The sequence below is a fragment of the Peromyscus californicus genome, unplaced genomic scaffold (genome assembly GCF_007827085.1).
Source record: "Peromyscus californicus insignis strain IS unplaced genomic scaffold, ASM782708v3 Scaffold_21__1_contigs__length_65335640, whole genome shotgun sequence".
In the NCBI taxonomy this organism is placed as follows: domain Eukaryota; kingdom Metazoa; phylum Chordata; class Mammalia; order Rodentia; family Cricetidae; genus Peromyscus; species Peromyscus californicus.
Genome location: NW_026294514.1, coordinates 62,375,504 through 62,393,879, shown reverse-complemented (window position 1 = coordinate 62,393,879; position 18,376 = coordinate 62,375,504). Strand labels below are relative to the sequence as shown.

General features: G+C 44.7%; 1 protein-coding gene across 5 annotated transcripts in view; it reads left to right on the top strand.

Annotated features, from left to right (window-relative positions):
- Dis3l2 (DIS3 like 3'-5' exoribonuclease 2) overlaps positions 1–18,376 on the top strand; it is a 330,432-nt gene that overhangs the window by 232,088 nt on the left and 79,968 nt on the right. For all 5 annotated transcript variants that reach the window (XM_052750513.1, XM_052750515.1, XM_052750512.1 and 2 more), the window contains one exon: positions 7,566–7,678. In XM_052750513.1, coding sequence (XP_052606473.1) covers positions 7,566–7,678 — 113 coding nt within the window. The remainder of the gene's footprint in view (positions 1–7,565; positions 7,679–18,376) is intronic.

Here is an 18,376-nt window from a genome sequence, read left to right as displayed (position 1 = left end):
TCTGTCAGTGTTTCCACCAAAGTCAGCGGGACTTTGCTTGTCCCGGCTAAAAGAGGGAGTTTATTGTGTGGCCACGAGGTGATATAAACCTAGTTGTTTTTCAGATGTTTAGTCTGTCTCAAAACTTAAGGAGAACCAACCCAGGTCAGCATCCTGGCTGGATGAGTTACCTAAAGTGAAGCCCTTACTGCTCACTGTGCTCTCTCAGCCCCTTTGGTCAGCTTATCATTTCCGAGCTCTTGAACCAGATTTCCCTCTTATAGGTTGGGAACACTGGCCGAGGGGTCAAGAGGGTAATCCCCAGGAGCAGTATGCTCCCATCACAGTTGGATAGGAGTCCATCAAACTCTGCTGTGTTGGGGAGAAAGAGAGTCAGTCCTGTAGGTGATTCTTGCTTTCACCTCTGCCTGTGCTTACTACACAGACTACCCACCAAACATTTCAGTTCTTTGCCTGTCAACACCGTTCTCCAGAGAGCAATACCTTCTTTGGGGTTACTGTTTGCAGTTTAATATCACCATAAACCCCAACAATAGACCCATGGTATGCAGAATGAGGCTAGCAGCCAAATGAGACTGTGAACCTGGTATACTTAGTTTGTCTGTTCCCGTCTTGGGTGAAATAAAATCTACATGCTTCATCCTGACCCAACAGGCCCAGCTACTTCACTAGGCTCCTACTTGCTCTCCTTCCTTCCTCCCTAACTTCTCCTTATTCCTTAGCCTCCTTAAGCTTGGCTTGCCTGTAGCCCTTTGCTCTGGATATGCCCTGCGGCCATCATTTGACATGTCCATTCTACTTTGTAGGCCATCATAACTTCACTTAAGAGATATGCCAAGCATTCTCTCCCATGTTGTTACTTTATCCAGTGTCCTTTCTGCTGTCTGAGTAGACTTCTTCATCTTGTTATTTATTTACCTGCCATCCTTCTCTCTTCGCTGGAATACAAGCTCCACAGAAAGGACCTTGCACGTACATGGTAGGAGCTTTACTAGCATTTGTCAAATGGCTGAATAAGTGGCGGTTGTTGTCAAGAGCATGTTTGGAAAGAATGTTAGGGTTGTGGATAATTCAAAACCAAGCTATGTGGTGTCTCACCTGAAGGAGAAGAGCTCCAGAAGCCCCATGCTGCTGGCAGCAGTCACAGCTGTTGCTACTCTCTGCCAACCCTGTTCTTTCTCTTAGCCAGATTCTTGTCCCCTACAGATGTGGGCTTGTTCTGAGCAGCCTGTAAGCTGGAACTAGAGCAATAAATAAAAATTCTAGGGAGATATATTTTGGCTTTGAAAAGGGGGAAACACATATTTGCCATTTTTATCCGAGGGTGAAGTAGACTGCACTGGGAAGTCCTGACTTTGAAGTCACCTAAAGGATGAAGACTGGGCGTTCTGTGTGTGAACCACCAAGGACACCTGGCCCTACACGGACAGTTAGAGCAGCCACTGTTTACAACCCTGTTTGCCCTAGGGCTTTGCTCACTTTCCTGCTCATTCAGTTGATGTGAAACACTGGCTATACACCAAGCCTTTTCTCTGTCCTTCAAGCTGATTACAGGGAAGGGAAGTAACTGATAATGAGCATGTGGTAACTGGTGTTGGGGGAGGGCACAGAAGGGGATGGTGCTAGAACTTGGTCATCAGGATGGTTCTGCCAGTGAAAGCCCTCACTTACCCTTAGATGGAGTGTGAGGGACAAGAGGAGCTGCCAGGAAAACACACACACACACACACACACACACACACACACGCACGCACGCACGCACGCACGCACGCACTCACTCACGCACGCACGCACGCACGCACGCACGCATTCACGCACAGGTAGGGATTGAGGGGAGGAGAGAGAATGCAGAGTAGCTGGAGTTGCAGACTTGGGAGCCATGCTGAGGAGACCCATCCCAGTGGGGAGATGGAGCACGACGAAGGCAGAGCCAAGAGGTTAAAGTGCCTGGGAGGAGGAACTTGGTTGGTTTCAGATGAACTGTCATGTAGGACAAGACAGCGTACTGAGAGGACTGGAAGAGTCGGAGCAGCAGGACCCCAGGACAGGATTGTGCAGTGTCCAGGAGCAATGAGGAGCTTAGAAGGTCTTCCTTAAAGGAAATGATGGGCAGTCTAGTCAAGTGGGGGATAGGTGGGGAAGAGGTCTAGACAGATTGGAGAAGTCTGGAAAGTGGAGTGCAATGTGACTGGTCAGCAGAAGCCTGAGTGAGTCCTAGGTTTCCTCTGGTCTTCTCCATGAAGGTGCTTTTGTTGCTTTATTTGGGGGGGGGTGACCCCTCTTCCTGGAACAGGAACAGGAAATGGATTTGCTATGGAGGATTCATGTGAGGTGCCTTTGGGGCAGCTAAATGTCACTTAATAGTAGACGTGTGCATGTGTCAACTTGAGCTCAGAGAGGTCTGAATAGGTAGAACAGAGTCAAGAGACTAAGGCCCAGAAGTGAGTAGATTGGACAGTGCAGGGAAAGCAGACTTAGCAGAGAAGTTAGCTTGGCAAAGCTCTGAGGCATAACACAAAGAAAGCATGGGTGGGACAAGCAGAGAAAGGAAGAAAGAAGGAAAACTCTTCAGGATTCAGATGCTACTGTAAACTCTGGATGCAGTGGCATAGCTCATTGGTAACCCAAACAGTGCATGCCTCTGTTGGGGCTGCTGGAACAAAATGCTTCATGGCTCATGCACGATAGTAACTTGTTTCTCACAGTTGTAGAGTCCGGGAAGGTCAAGATGAAGGCACTGAGAGCCCAAGTGTCTGGTGAGGGCCACTTTCTAGTTCACAGATAACATCAGTTTGCTGTGTCTTTGGATCGTGGAGGGACAAGGGCACTGTTTCAGATACTGTTGTTTTGGGGGTTTATTTTTCTTTCAAGGATGGAATCCACAGCTCTGAGGTTTGCAAGCAAGAACTCTTCTACTGAGGTGTATTCTCAGACCCTGAGATCTCTTTTATGAAGATGCTAATCTCATTGGTCTGGGCTCTGACCTCATGGCCTAATCACTCCCCAAAGGTGCCATCTTTTGATGTTACACTGGGGGTTAGGGTTCAACATGTGAATTTGGAAAGGACACAGATACAGATACTCATTTATTACGGCACATATTGTTGTTTTCTGTGAGGAATGTTCTGTTGGAGCTAGAAGGGCCTGTGTCACCAAGGCCCGTTCTCAGCAGTGGTGCAGGCACACTCAAGTGACCCAGGTCTGGAAAGGGCCTAGTCTTACTGTAGCTAAGGGAAGACTGCCAATGCCTCCATCTCTGCCACCCCTGCCTGGGCAGTCCTCGATGCTGGCCAAGCCTCTGGTAGTTAAGACAATCACTCTGCTTCCAGCTAAAGCTGACTGGCAGCTAGAGATTTAGAAAGGAACTGCCTGGGTTTCCAGGACTTACTCTTCTAATTAAAGAGAACTGGAGTTAATGGCTTAGTGGTTGCTCCATAATCAGGCCCTGCTACAAGTGCTTAAGGAGCTTGGCAGTGAGAACCAAAAGAGCCTTCAGGGACAGGGGTGTGGCTGTGAACAGGGCTAGGAAAAGGACTTCTGAATCCAAAGCTAAGAATGTGGCTTCCCTTGAGTCATGAATGATAGGGAGGGTTTTTGAGCTGTGGCCCATTGAGACAGAAAATTAGACTGTTTCATCTTGTCCTGGAAGTGACTGTGGGTGGGGGTTATGGATGGGGGAATGAAAGGAACAAAAGCTCAGGAGTCAAGCTGGCTTGGAATTGGGTTTTATCATATCCTGGCTGAGCTACGTTCACCAGTGATTGCAGCCTCCCCTAGCCTCAGGTGGTTTATCCATGCAGTCTGTTAGTCATGGTTGTTGTCGATGTTAGATGTATTCAGAGGCTCTGGCACAGAGATATATTTTAAAACGCAGTCATTCCTGCTATTCTGGTTAGCATTTGAAGGGACAGGATTGAACCCAGGGCTTTGTGCATTATGAGCAAGTGACGTATCCTTGAGACGCATCCCCAGCCCTGATTAGAATTTTTATGACCATCATTGCCAATATTATGTTCATGTAGTTGTCATAGATTACAAAACACTTGCCTATTTTCCCATCAATTATACTTCAGCTCACTCCCATATGCTTTTGTCCTCTATCATATCAGTGTATCTGCTAATTACATTAGGCCCAGTCCTCCTTAAGAGGGAATATTTCCCTGTATGGATGCCTAATGCTTGGTGTCAACCAGAGGCTTCATTCTATATATCATGGATTTATGCAAGAATGCCCTTTATTGAGGCTAGAGAGACAGCCCAGCAATTAAGAGCACATGTGTTCCTTCAGGACTCCCTCAGACAGCTGACAAGTGCTTTATCTCTGCCCTAGGGGACTTCATGACTTCATGTCCTCTTCCGGACTCCATGGGCACTGCACTCATGTGTACATCTCTCTCTCTCTCTCTCTCTCTCTCTCTCTCTCTCTCTCTCTCTCTCTCTCTCTCTCAAAAATGACAATAACATCTTTGAAAAAGAGAAAACCCATTCTCATAAGTGGGGCTCTTGAGAACAGAGCAGGTGACCACCTTGAGGACAGCCCTACCCCTGAGGACATGGCCTCAGGAACACTGTCATGAAGTGGTTGCACCAGCTGAGAAGCTGGATTTGAAGGGATGGTTTCTAAGCCCTGGCTCTAGTCTAATAGTATTTTACATGAATGAAGAGGTTCTGATGTTCTCCTCAGGTCATTCAAAGGAATGTTTGTAATCCTCTGAGCTTTGTGGTCTCTGGGACGGTCATGAATGGCCTTGGAGAATTCTTTCTCTCTGTTTCACTGCTCCTCAAAACTCATGGGAGCCCCCTTTGCCCCAGTAGATAGAAAACTTTTTTTTTTTTTTTAGTTTTTAAGGGAAATTTTTTTATTCTTTTTATAATTTATTTATTTGTATTTTATGTGCATTGGTGTTTTGCCTGCATGTATGTCTGTGTGAGGCTGTTGGATCCCTTGGAACAGGAGTTACAGACAGTTGTGAGCTGCCATGTGGGTGCTGGGAATTGAACCCAGGTCCTCTGGAAGAGCAGCCAGTGCTCTTAACCGCTGAGCCATCTCTCCAGCCCCATTATATTCTTTTAATAGACATTAAGAGGGGCATTTTAAAAACATAGTACTGACAGCAAACTCTATGCCTGACCTTTTGAGGTGCATATTTTCTTTCATAGAATTAAAACTTCAGTGCCACTGTCTTCAGAGTTCTGCAAGTTCACGTTATGAAAATATATGTAATAAAATATTTATTTAGGGTTTTCATAAAAAACATCCAAAGCAGAGAATAAGAGGGTGTCTTTTGCTGGGTTAAGAGGCTCTGCAGGGAATTCAGAACGAAATTCAAGTCCCTCAAATATATTTAGATTGGCCTCCACTGTGTTTTATCTCCTGTAATGAACTCTTTGTCAGTTTGTCAATTTTCACTAAGTTCAGAAAGTTCATGTATAGTAACACAGAGCCCAAGTTTAAAATTATGGTTTATATCATGATGTAATAGTCATCTCTCTTTTCCTTGAGTCAATATTTACCTGTGAGGCACACATATTATGATCCTGACTTCAAAAGAAGACCCTCTCTTTTACCTTTGTCAAGTGTTGGTTTTAAATATTTAAAATGTCAGAATTTAGAAGCTGAGACATCTAAGACTTTGCCTGTGGTTGCTTGGAGTAAAGTTCCTAGAGCATCAGCCATAACAGGCATGTTCACCCATGCAGCATAGCTGGCGTGCACCCAGCACCATCGCTGTGTGCGGAGCAGAGTGAGGCTGCTCAACTTGGAATCAGCCTGCTTTCCCTCCGCTCCCCAGCCAGCCTTTTCCCTATGGAAGATAAGGTCATTGCATCACCCAATAGCAGCCATCAGCTGCCTTAGACTCGGCTTCTCCTTTGTAAAGGCTACAAGGCTGTGCAGAAAAACCCAAAGGACACTTAATGGGAGAATCTCTGTGTGTCAGAACAATTGAAGAATAAATTCTATGCCTTGTCTGAACTCTTCATTTGAAGCACCCCATTTTTAAAAACTCCCTAGGGAGGAGGAATAGGAAATTGGTAAAAAGCTATAAATGTTTCATATAAAATATCTGATGGGCCAGTGAAATGGTTCAGTGAGTAAAGGCTCCTGTCCCCAAGTCTGATGATCTGAGTTTTCGATCCCCAGGGTTCACATGGTGAAAGGAAAAACTGATTCCCTCAAGTTTTTCTCTAACATTCACATGTATATCATGGCATGCTTACCTCCAACCCACACATATACCTACACATAAATAAGAACGTAATTTTTTTTTAAATTAAGACTGTCTGATGCCCTAGGATTGGTCACACAGGTCACCCAGGGAGCAAATGGGGACGTGCTAATAAGCTCCTTGATATCATATGAGACTCTCAATGAGTCAGAACTGAAAGAGTATTCATTAGCTCAGGAATGGCCAAGTAGACAAATAGACTAGGTTCAACCTCAACTGGATCCTGGAGGTCAAATGAGGTCACCCTGGACTTTTCCATATTTCGTAGACTTGTTACTTTGAGTATGTGGATGAAGGTGGTTCCTGACAACTACAAGCTATGTTGTCCCTCGTTTCTGGGTTCACAGGAGAGACTCTCTTGGATGAAGTCCATGTTGGACCTGCAAACAGGCTCAGAGAAGTTCTGTTTGGGTCCTGTGCCTATGCCAAGAGTAGTCACTGTCAACAGGGATGGGAGGTAGTGGGACTGCACCAGGTGTGTGCTTAGTTTAAGCACCTTCAACCCTGTGCCTGTATCTTCAGTGTATCTTTCTCCAAGCTAAGTGCTTGTTTTATGAGCATAGTCTCTGTAGATGCTGTCCATTTTGTGTATTTCCATAAACACATACATAAGTACATCCATGGATGTATCACATGTGTGTATAGCCACATGTATGTATATTTATATTCATATGGCATACCATCTTGAAAGTTGATTAATAGGACAAGTAAGAGTAAATCTTAAGTTTATAAACTACTTCTCCTGTGGCCCTAAGGGACAGTTCCACCAACCTGGATACTGCCTCTTTGGTGGGCATTGTAGAGGATGAGCTATTGGAAGTGCTCAGAAGTGACATCACCAAATGCACGTTTAGAAGCATGACAGCAGAAGGGCTAAGTGAGAGGATACAGGGGCAGGATGGGCAGGTCAAGCATAGGGCTGACTGAGAGCTGTGGCCAGTGGAAAGCAGAACTTCCAGAAACAGTGCCTTATAGGTTTGGGGAACCAACTCATTGCTTGTAACCTGGAAGAATTAATTTATTACCCACGTGGCCTGTCTTTTGCAAATATAGTGATGAGTTTACCCCAAGATAAGAAGCCTTTTGAGATGGGAAATAGTTTGTGAAGACGGCACTCTCGTTTGTTCACGGTAAAAACCTCTTCATCTTTCTGGTGTAGGATGAGGAAAGTGACAGCAGCACTAGTCACAGGAACTAGAAGTAGCTGGCAGGACTAGAACAGTGGTCCATGCTTCAGGGCCTGAGCCTGTGAGAGTGACAGGCTCCCTTGGAAAGGATCCCAGGAGAGATTCTGCTACCCTTCCAACCAGTCTGATGCTCTTTCTTATCTGCTCACAGGCACCTTTGAAGTGGGCGTCCACATCGCCGACGTGAGTTACTTCGTCCCTGAGGGCTCCTCTCTGGATGAGGTGGCTGCTGAGAGGGCCACAAGCGTCTACTTGGTCCAGAAGGTACAGACCAGCTTTGGGTTTCCTAGAGTTTACCAAGTGTTCCCCCTTAGTATTCTTTCTTCTGTTTGTAATTTGTGAAGAACTTGTCTTTTCTGAATCTTTTCACAAATCTGGTAAGGTCTAAAATATGGGCTTGGCACTGGGAATATGCTTGCCCTCTGTTACTGCACATTTTCTTAAAAGAAGCCAAAGCTTTCATCTCAGATCTCATCTTCAGAGCAACCTTGTCAAATTCCTCCAACAGTCATCAGCTTTCAAACTATTGCTCCAAAGAGGGGCCTAAGAAACAGCTCACACCAGATGCTGCTTTTTGTGTAGTTTGGATAACTATACAAACAGATTGGATAGCACATCCAATCTTTTGTGTTCTGTGTGGCCACTCTCACACAGTAGATACAGAGTGGAATGACAGTTCACTATCAACAATAGGCCTTTGAGAAACTGTTTCAACCCTTGTTCTAATTATGGGTCCAAGCCTGTCCTGACCTGCACTTTACAGGTGGCCCACAGAGTCCCCAAGAGATGGACACGCCTGCTGTTAGATGTCCCTCACCTCAGCTATGAAAGGAAGAAATTACATCCCTTCTCAGGGCTGGGAGGTGATTCAATAAGTAAAACATTTGCCATTCAAGCGTAAGGACATGAGTTTGAATCCTCAGCACCCACATAAAAGCAGAGTATGGTGGTAAGTGTTTATAATACTAGCACAAGTGGAACCTGGGGGAGAAAGATCCCCAGAACTCACTGGTCAGCAAGTCTAGCCAATCAGTGAGTTTGGGGTTCAGTGAAAGGTTCTATCTCAAAAAATAAGGTGGATAGTGATGCCCAATTTGTTGGTCTCTGGTCTTTACACAGTTGTGTATGCACATTCACACACATATACACAAACACACACACACACACACACACACACACACACACACAGAGGCAGAGGGAGAAATAAATACATCTGTTCCATCCTATGTAGCTGGCACATCCCTGCAAGTAACTATGAGAATCCATCCCTTTAACAAGTAATTTCTAAGCACCAGGCATCTATAGGCATTGCAGTTGGCCCTGGAGATAGCTGTCATAAAAGAACATGCATGGCTCGCCCCTGTCCTCCACTGTAGGTCATGGGTTCTTCCAGCCTTTTTGTTCTCTGGTGGTGTGAGCTCCTCTGCTCATTTTGACTCCTCTTATTTGGGGCTGTGTCTTGACATTCACTCAATAACTTGAACCTTCCCTCCCCAATACTGTGCTCTAGAACATGACTTTTGGTATTTGATCATTGACTGTACCAAGGTAAAATGTCTGTTCCTGCTCCTGCCAACCCATCTCAAGGTATTCTGGGAGCTGGATATTGCTTGCTTGGCCCCAGCTCTCAGGAACCAGTGCCATATTTACTACATTCTGAGAATTTCCAAACATTATCACCCAGGAAAGGGCTATAGCTTCCTAGTCTCCCTCCACTACAAACTGCCCATGTGCCCCCACTGTGGGCAGGAGGAACACCAAGCTATGAACTCTGCCTCACAGTGTGTCCTCATTGTCTGGCTGCTGCTTCTCCAGATCCCTGTTTATTTTAGGTAGAAGCTGCAGAGGACCAATAAAGAGGTCTTCCAGGGTCTAGGTTTTCACATAGCTTTGGGCCCAAGCATTTTTCTTTTTTCAAGACAGGGTTTCTCTGTGTAGCTTTGCATCTTTCCTGGATCTCGCTCTGTAGACCAGGCTGGCCTTGAACTCACAAAGATCCACCTGCTTCTGCCTCCCAAGTGCTGGGATTAAAGGCTTCTCTTGCTCCCTCCACAATTTAATAAACAAGGCACTGAAAACATATGCATTCCTGGCTCTCTGAACTCCTTCTTCCTGATGCTCCCCAGAAAGGTTTAGTCCTTTGGTGCTATGTGTTTAGATGCCATTAAGGCAGGCCACAGAGGCATACACAGTGGTGAACAAGAGAGACCCTGTCTCAAGCAAGTTGGAAGATGAGGACCACCACTCAAGGTTGTCCTCCGACCTCCAGACATGCACCATGGCATGTGCATGTCTGCATTCACATACACAAAAAATGCACTCACATGGAGTATGTGTGTATGTACACCTATGTGCACACCCACTTTTGGGGGAGTAACCTTTATTCAATTTTGTCTCTTTAAACTCCAAAGCCCCCCTTCTTAGCTTGACCATCTGAGAATGCAATTCTGATACTTGTACACTGACTCCACTTAACCTCAAGCTGAAGGTGCCCCATGTGTACTTCCTGCCTGACAGTGGTACTGGCCAAAGCCAGCTTTTTCCTGGTCCAGACTTGCAAGAAGGAAGAGGAGCTTCCAGCTCCCTTGTGTTGTGATGGAAAGCTCCATCTTTGAAGTAATCTGCTGCACTTGAAGGCTGTTTCAAGTGAGTAAGTGTAAAACACTCTCCATTTACAGCAGTTTAACTCTGCCTTTCTGGTCTGATGAGCTGAGAACTTTAGATGCCATTAGAGCCTCTTCCTCTGAGCAGGTATCTTTCTCTTGTCTTGCAGCTGCGTTGTCCTTTTATAACCAGGAATTCAGTTTCAAAATTAGAAACAAAAGAATAAAATTGGATTAATAACTAAGTGTTTCATTTTCTGTTCCCTTTACTTTGGTTTTGTGGCTGTCTTTGGGAGTGCTTGTTGGGGCCATGCTGCTAACCTCTGAAGGTGGAAAGCTGGTGAAAGAAGGGCTGTGAGCCTTCACTGCCCAGCCACGCCTCCAGCTTGGCAGGAGCTCGAGGCGCCGGCCCACAGCCTTGGACAGCAGGAGCTGTGCATTCTGATGCTTTTGAACCGCTGCTCTGACCTTTCTTCCTACTCGGTTTTGTTTCTTGCAGGACTGTGTCCAGGAACTTTTCTGCTGTTTTCACTTTACTTTGCCTATAAAGGTCTTAAAAGCTGGGCGAGCTGCCTTTCCCTGTGTACATTCTCTGTTCTCTCATCTTTCCAAATCATTTTTTCCCAACTCTGTCACTCCAGGGAAGGGGGATGGGCATTCCGGTTGATTTCCCATCTATAGGAAATGTGGCTCTGACTTCTTTTCATTAGGGTGCTGACTTATAAGTGACTGATGGTCAGAGTGACAGCCTGAGCTTGGTTTGGGGAGTGATCCCAGAGAGTAGAACAGTATACACTGAACCAATCTTGGGTCCAGATCCTGGCTCACTGGCTGTAAATGAAATTCTTCTTGTTGGGATTTGACTCACAGTATAAGGATTCAATGACTTTTGCTAACAAGGAAACATAGTCAAGAGAAAGATTAATTTGAATAGAGTCTGTTTAAATTTTAAAAATCCACCCTTTCTTTTTTGACAGAGATGGTCCTGTTAGGATGGGGACAAGTGTGTATCTGAACTCGAACCTATTATTTCAGAGGCCGTGACATCTGCTCAGCTAATGTCTTCTCTGGGAAAGAAATATGATTTAATTTTAGGTTTTAAGGTAATTAGAAAAGAACAAATATGTGAATTAAGTTTTAAAAGTAAAGGAAAACCTAAACAGTTGAAACCTAAACCTAAACTTTCTGTCTGCTGGCCCAGCTGTGCATGTTATTTTAGGTGTGAAACAGCTCGAATGAAAGCTCGCCCGTAAATCTCGAGGATATTTTATTGGTAGTGCTTTATAATAGAGATCAAAGATTGGAACTGGAACCTTGTCTTCATGTAGAGTCCAAAGAGTTTTAAGATGTTCCTTTCTGACACCAGCAGATTGTCAGGGTTGCTGTTTTGTTAATGTCAAACTGTCTAGCAAAGAGTTGATCAAATTCTGGATTCATGGAAGTGTTGATATGAAAAAGGAAACCCTTTAAGCAGAGATGTTGGCTGTCAAACATATTATCTATTTCCATTAGATTTCTTCAGTCTGTGAACAGAGAGCTAGCTGAGCCTACCTTGGTATGAAAACCTCCAAGTCGTCAGAAAAGGAGAAAACACCAACTTGCCATGCTGCGGACTTGGGGCGCACTGAGGGTGTGAGGGGAAGGTTACCTGAGGGGCCAGCCAGTAGTGTAGCTTAAGAAGACAGACCTCTCAGGCAGTGGAGACCCCATTACTTGTGAATGTCTGGCCTGATGTCACTGCTCATCCTTCCTGTCCCTCCGCACCCAGATGATTGATTCTTCCCTTCTGTGGCCCTTTCAACTGGTCACAGGGCTGTCCTGGCTCACCCACTGCTGAACTTGGCCAGCCTGCCCGCTGTGGCTTTAGCAGATGTTTCTGCTCTCTGAGGCTCATGTAAGATTTTATAGTCTTGTTGGTACCCCCACCCAGCAGTATTAGGCAGTGGTGTATTGACCTAAATGACCAGTTCCCTCAACTCTCCCAAGCTCTGATCCAGAATGCTTAGAAAGTCAGGGTCTTGTCGTGACTCCTTTTTTCTACAGCCAACCTTTAAGCTCTGTCAGGCCTGAGCTTTGGGCTTAGGTCTAAAGCATTCCCTAGCTCTCTGCCTTTTCTGCTGCCAGTTCTTCACCACGTCGCAGTACTGAGGAATGCTGTGCCAGGTGTCAGGGATGCAGAGCTGAGAGAAATCCTGGTCTTGCAGTCCTGGTCCTGGTCAGTGTGTTCAGAGGCTGGAGAGATGGCTTAGCAGTTAAGAGCTCTTACTACTCTCGCAGAGGACCCATATTTGGTTCCCATCACCCACCTGACATCTCACAACCACCTATAACTCTAGTTCCAGAAGATCTTTCCTTTCCTGGCCTCTGTGGTAGTGCAAGAAGCTCACATAGGCATGCACACACATGAACAGTAAATAAATACAAGCTTTAGATTTAGAAGCAGTGTGTTTGAGGAACAGCATGTAGTGTGATTGGCTGAGGTACAAGACGGGAAGTTGGAGAGAGACCTGAAGTGGCAACCTAAGAAGCATGGGCTTCCTTCAGGGTTGTAGGTTATGCTGGGTTTCAAGAACGGTTGAGTGACCTTCCTTCTAAGGTGAAACTCACTTGAGCACTTTGGATAAAGGAGAATTCAGCCAGAATCAGGGATGACATTTCAGTACCAGGGTCCTTTCCACATCACTGTCCCTTGAATCTTCGAGTCACTGCCCCAGAGGCAGACCCTTGTTCATCTACTTTCCAAAGGGCTTATCAGTGCTATAGTACCTAGCTGAATGGTCAGCCCTAGTTCCAGCAGTCCCTATCATACAGCAAGAAGGAGGGAGAGGAAACAGGTGGGGAAGTGGAGAAGCTCTTTCTCCAGGTACTGCTATTGCCCACATCAAGAAAGGTGCGGAGAGCAGATCCTCCTTAGTAGCTCTTGGAATATTTGACTCCATGTCACTGATTGTGAGGACCCAAGCCTGTTCTTTTTGTGTTTTGTTTTTGTTGTTGTAGACTCGAGGTCTTATTATATAGCTCAGGATCTTCCTGCCTCTGTCTTTATCATCATATCCAACCTATGGGTCTAGTGTTTAGTGAAGACTTTTTGGCCCAACCGAAAGTATCCGGACCTCCATAAGGAAACCCAGATCCAGTTGCTGGATCCAGCTCATCCAGCTCATTGAACCTATTATAAATAGCATCCTTAAAACAAAGAATGTAGTGGTTACTGGCAGATCACCTGCCTGAGCAGGATTACAGGTTGTCTCTAGATGAGGTGTAGTAAGAAAGAAGATGCATGGGCTGGAGAGATAGCTCTGTGGTCATGAGCACTTGCTATATAATCATGACCAAACTTCAGAGATCTCAGTGCCCAGGTTAACAAGACAGGTATCCTTACAAAACACCTGTAACTCAAGCTTCAAGGGATCTGACACCTTCTTCTGGCCTCTGCTCATGCACAGGTGCACACAGCCACAGACACCCAGCTACATTCATGCACACACACACACACACACACACACACACACACACACACACACACGCATGCACACACGTATCAACACTACCACCATCACTCATACTAAATAAAAATAATTAAATCTTAAAAGTAAAGAACATACAGAAGTCTGGAGAAAATAAGGGAGGTAATGTTTGCTTCAGCAACATACATACAAAAATTGGATGCAGAGATTTAATACTGACCTTGAATAAGGCTTACATGCAAATTTGAAAAGTGTCCCATATTTTAAAAAATAAAAACTACTGAAGTAAACTATTGTTCTGTTTTCCGTTACTACCTTGAAATATCTGAAACTGTGTATGAGGTTTATTAAATTCAGTTTTGTGTCTTGGGGTTTTGTTCATTTAGTAGTTGTTTGATTGGTTGATTTGGTTTGATTTTTTTTGTTGTTGTTTGTTTTGGCTTTGAGACAAGGTATCTTGTAGCCCAGGTTGACCTTAAACTCCCCATGTAGCTGAGGGTGACCTTGAACCCCTGATCTTCTCGCCTCTACCTCCCAAGGCTGGGATTAGAGATGCATGCTGAATTTTGAAGCCTGAAAGTCCCAACAGCCTAGGGCCGTCTCTAGTGAGGCCCCTCTCTGTATCCCCTCGAGGCAGACAGTATAGAAATGGCAGAAGCTATGGAAAGAGAAAAGACCATGTGGAGACAGGAAGCCAGGGTGGAGGGAGGAGCCGGAACCAGAAACCGTTTTTGAGAAACTTCAAGTGTGACCAATGGAAGGAATAGAATCTGGAGTTTAGGGCAACTCCACTCCTGTGCTCTGCCCGAGGGGAATCAAACCAGCTGAGCAGGGAGTTCACTAGCAAGAGCTCCAGGCTGTTAGGCCAGGCTGAAGACAGGAGATACAGGCATCCCTGAAAAGTTAGCGAACTTGGCTCAAGAGGATGGCTGATAGGAAACACAGTTGAGTTTTTCTGCTGAGGAGAGTGAGGAAGGTAGTAGGGTAAGCTGCTGCAGGAGAGCCTGGGGAAGATGCTGTCAGGGATGGCAAGGGCTGGGACGTTTGTTCATGTACCTCCACACAGCCTAGCACATTTCCTGTCACCATCAGTGTTGAGCCAGTAGTGTCCCCAGCACAAAGAAGGCGGACTCTGAGACTGATAAATGATTTGCAGTTAGGACAATGGGATTCGGACAGCGGGGAACTGTGATGGAGGTCCATGCTAAGCAGGGAGCATGATGAATGCGGGGCCAGGAGGACAATAGCAGGGCCCGGGGAGCACAGGCACCGGCCCTGTGCTGCACAAAGAAATCTTTCCTGGTTATCCTTGCTGCTCTGCACCTCACTCTGGCCCAGAATCTCTCCAGATGCTGTGAAAGAACTCATACAGCCCACATGCTACATGGAATCAGGGTACCTTTCTTCTCACCTGCCTGGGCAGGCATATGACAAAGTGGCTTTTAAGAGAGGCCCACCTCACCAGCCCTCTTCTACAAGGAAGCCTGCTGCACTCTGGGTTGAGCAGGAATGCATGCACAGTGACCCCTGGAGGACCAGTGGATTTATGAGATGCTGTGATATGCCAAACCACAAATGTGATCATAACCTCTTAATTTCTTCTCCTTTGAAAGACACAGGCCTAACCACCTATTTACAAAACTGGATGAACATGGACTGTTTCCTCTGAATTCCATCTGATTTCTTCCTCAAGATCTAGTAGAAAGTTTATTAAAAGGACTGTCCCTTAAAAAGTAAATACAATTATACTACCACTGATTCTTCATGAAACTTGAGTTCTTTGGCATCTGACTAGTGGGAGGAGCAAAGCAGTTTTGATACCTTGGGCAGCCACAGGGTGTGCTGGTAGTGTTTTTTTGTTTTGTTTTGTTTTGTTTTAACAGAGGGTTTCCAAAATTCTTCCCTTTCTACTGAAAGTACTAGTTGCCGCCATGGACTTTTTTGTATAAAGGTGCTGCTATAGAATTCTGTCAGCAAGGATTTCATGAAGTGGTTTTTGGTTTTTTTTTTGTTTGTTTTGTGTGTGTGTGTGTGTGTGTGTGTGTGTGTGTGTGTGTGTGTGTGTGTGTGTGTTACAGTAAACAGAGAAAACCCAGGTTATTGATTTTATAACAGAGGTCAGTCATCTACATACTAATAGTGCCTACTGTGTTGGGGGTATTAGATAGAGGGACAAAGCCAGACCTCTCTATGTTCTTGGGGAGGCACCTAACAAGGCATCAGGATGCACTGTGGTTACAGCATTAGAAGTGGCATGGGAGCAGGGAGGGTGGAATAAGTAGCTTATTCTTTGGGACTGCCTCACAGCCTCTGTGAAAGATCAGGGGAAATTGCAAGACAGTACATTCTCTGCCTGAGGGAGTCTGGATAAGCCATGAAAATGGCAAGGAGCAGAATCTGGAAGGACATGCCAAAGTTTGCCTGAAGCAGTGTCCAGAAAGGTGTTCCAGAAAATGGGAACACCATGTGCACAAGCTGGAGCAGCAAGCAGGCGAGGCAGGTGAAGGGCTTGCAGTGGGAAGCCCGTGCACGAGAACCATGGATGATAAAGGGGAGTACCTGGGCCCGAGGCTGAATAAGTCACAGGGACTTGGACACCTTGAACTTACTTTTATTGAGCATTTCAGAGCAATTTCACTTAGAAGAAAACCGAGGTCCAGAATTGTCCTGGATCATCAGGAAGTGCTGGGCCCAGGCTCTGACTTGAGGTCTCTGTGTCAAACCTTCCTTATTTTCTTACACCTGGTGCCACTGCATTGCTTCAGCTGCTTGATGGTCTGAAGACCTTGAGCCCCATCCAGCTCTTCATTTCATACATAAAATTTTAGCCTCGTACTTATTGATAAAATAGATCAGGCTTAGTATGTGCAATAAGTATAAATTTATATTTAAATATATAATGGAAGATCAATTAATAGAAAGTGTAGCTTCTTAAAAAAATAAGCTCTTCTTTTGAAATGATTTTAGACTTACAGAAAAATTGCAAAGACAGAGAGGCTTCATTGCCAGCATCTTACATTGCCATACCGTCCATCAGAGCTAAGAGACTGCCGTTGGGACACTACTGTTAACTGTACTTCATCCTTTATTTGGATCTCACTTATTTTTCTATCAGTGTTTTCTGTTTCAGGGTCCAGTCTAGGCCCACAATACAATGACTTTTTTTTTTATGAACACTAAAGCATCATAGTACTAAGTTATGTTACATTATCAGATACTCAGTCTTGTGACTTAAAGTATGATATTTCCTTGAAAAATATTGTCTAATTAAAGAGAGAGATTGAGCTCTGGACTAATCATTGCAGTAAGCATGCTGGTTAAGCAGCCAGTTTCCATAGAACATCTGGTGTCGTCATCTGATTATGGAACCCAGAAAAGAAAGCAAGAATGCATACCCAGAAACCATAACTGAACTTCGCTCAGCCCCATGATAATGCACCACAGACTGAGTGACTTCAACAACAGACCTTTAGTTTTTCACAGTTTTAGAAGCTTGAAGTCACAGTTTCAAGTGCTAGTCTATGTGATTCCTGGTAAGAACCTCTCCTGGCTGGTACGTGGCTGTGTCCTCACATGGCCTTACCTCTGCACCTGCTGGAGAGATGGACTATATATGCTTTGTCCTCTCCTCCTCTAACATCTCAGTTTTCTATAACTAGGTCCCACTTTTATGATTTCATTTAACCTTAGTAACCATCCAAAGACCCCATCTCCAAATACTGTCAAACTGGAGAGTGCAACTTCAATATATAAATAGGTAGGTACAATTCAGTTCATAGCATAGTTCAAATTATGTGACATCTTTGTATTCATTCACAAAACGGTATGACACAGAAACTCTATAGTGTGATGATGTAGGTGAAGTTGCAGCATTTGTTTTTTAAATATAATTTATTTATTTTTATTTCATGCACATTGCATGTATGTCTATGTGAGGGTATCAGATCACCTGGAACTGGAGTTACAGACAGTTGTGAGCTGCCATATGGGTGCTGGGAATTGAACCCAGGTCCTCTGGAAGAGCAGCCAGTGCTCTTAACTGCTGAGTCATCTCTCCAGCCACAGTTGCAACATTTTATAAAATACTTGACACACACAAGAAAATGTCATATATTTAGAAAACATTTTTGAAATAACTTATTTTTATTTTATATACATTGGTGTTTTGCCTGCAAGTATGTATGCAGGAACCAGATTCCTTGGAACTAGAGTAACAGACAGCTGTGATCTGTCATGTGGATGCTGAGAATTGAACCTGGGTTGTCTCAAAGAGCAGCCAGTGCTCTTAACCACTGAGCTATCTCTCTCTCCAGCCCCTTAGAACACATTTTAACTTTACTACTAATAAAGCTAGTGGGGGCACTGAGGATATAGCTTGCCTAACATGCACAAAGCCCTGGGTTAAATCCCCAGCACAGCAAGCATAAACCAGGTATGGCCAGCCATGTACACCTGTAATCCCAACACTCAGAAGGTGGAGCCAGGAGAATCAGAAGTTCAAAGTCATCCTTAGCAAAGCCATCCTTTGAGACAAGCCTGGGCAACACAGGACTTGCAAATAGTGTGTCATTTGGGCTGATGGTATAAAAAACAGGCAACAAGAAGAGAAACTTCAGTAACACTTTCATATAGAAGCTGTTACCAGAAGTTTTCAAGTAGTCATTGGATTTTGCCTAGGTTTAAAACCTCTAGAATACTGCTATAGAGTATATTAACAACTATTAATTTTTTGTTACTGATATAGGCCATGGGTTCTTGAATGTCCTCTTCCATACTAAGGACATGTTCTCTATGGAAATAGTACAGTACAGAAACTTCACATAATGAAAGAAACCGCTGAGCTTTGTTTTGATTTTACTAATAAAGAAATTTGCTAAATTTATGTAAATATA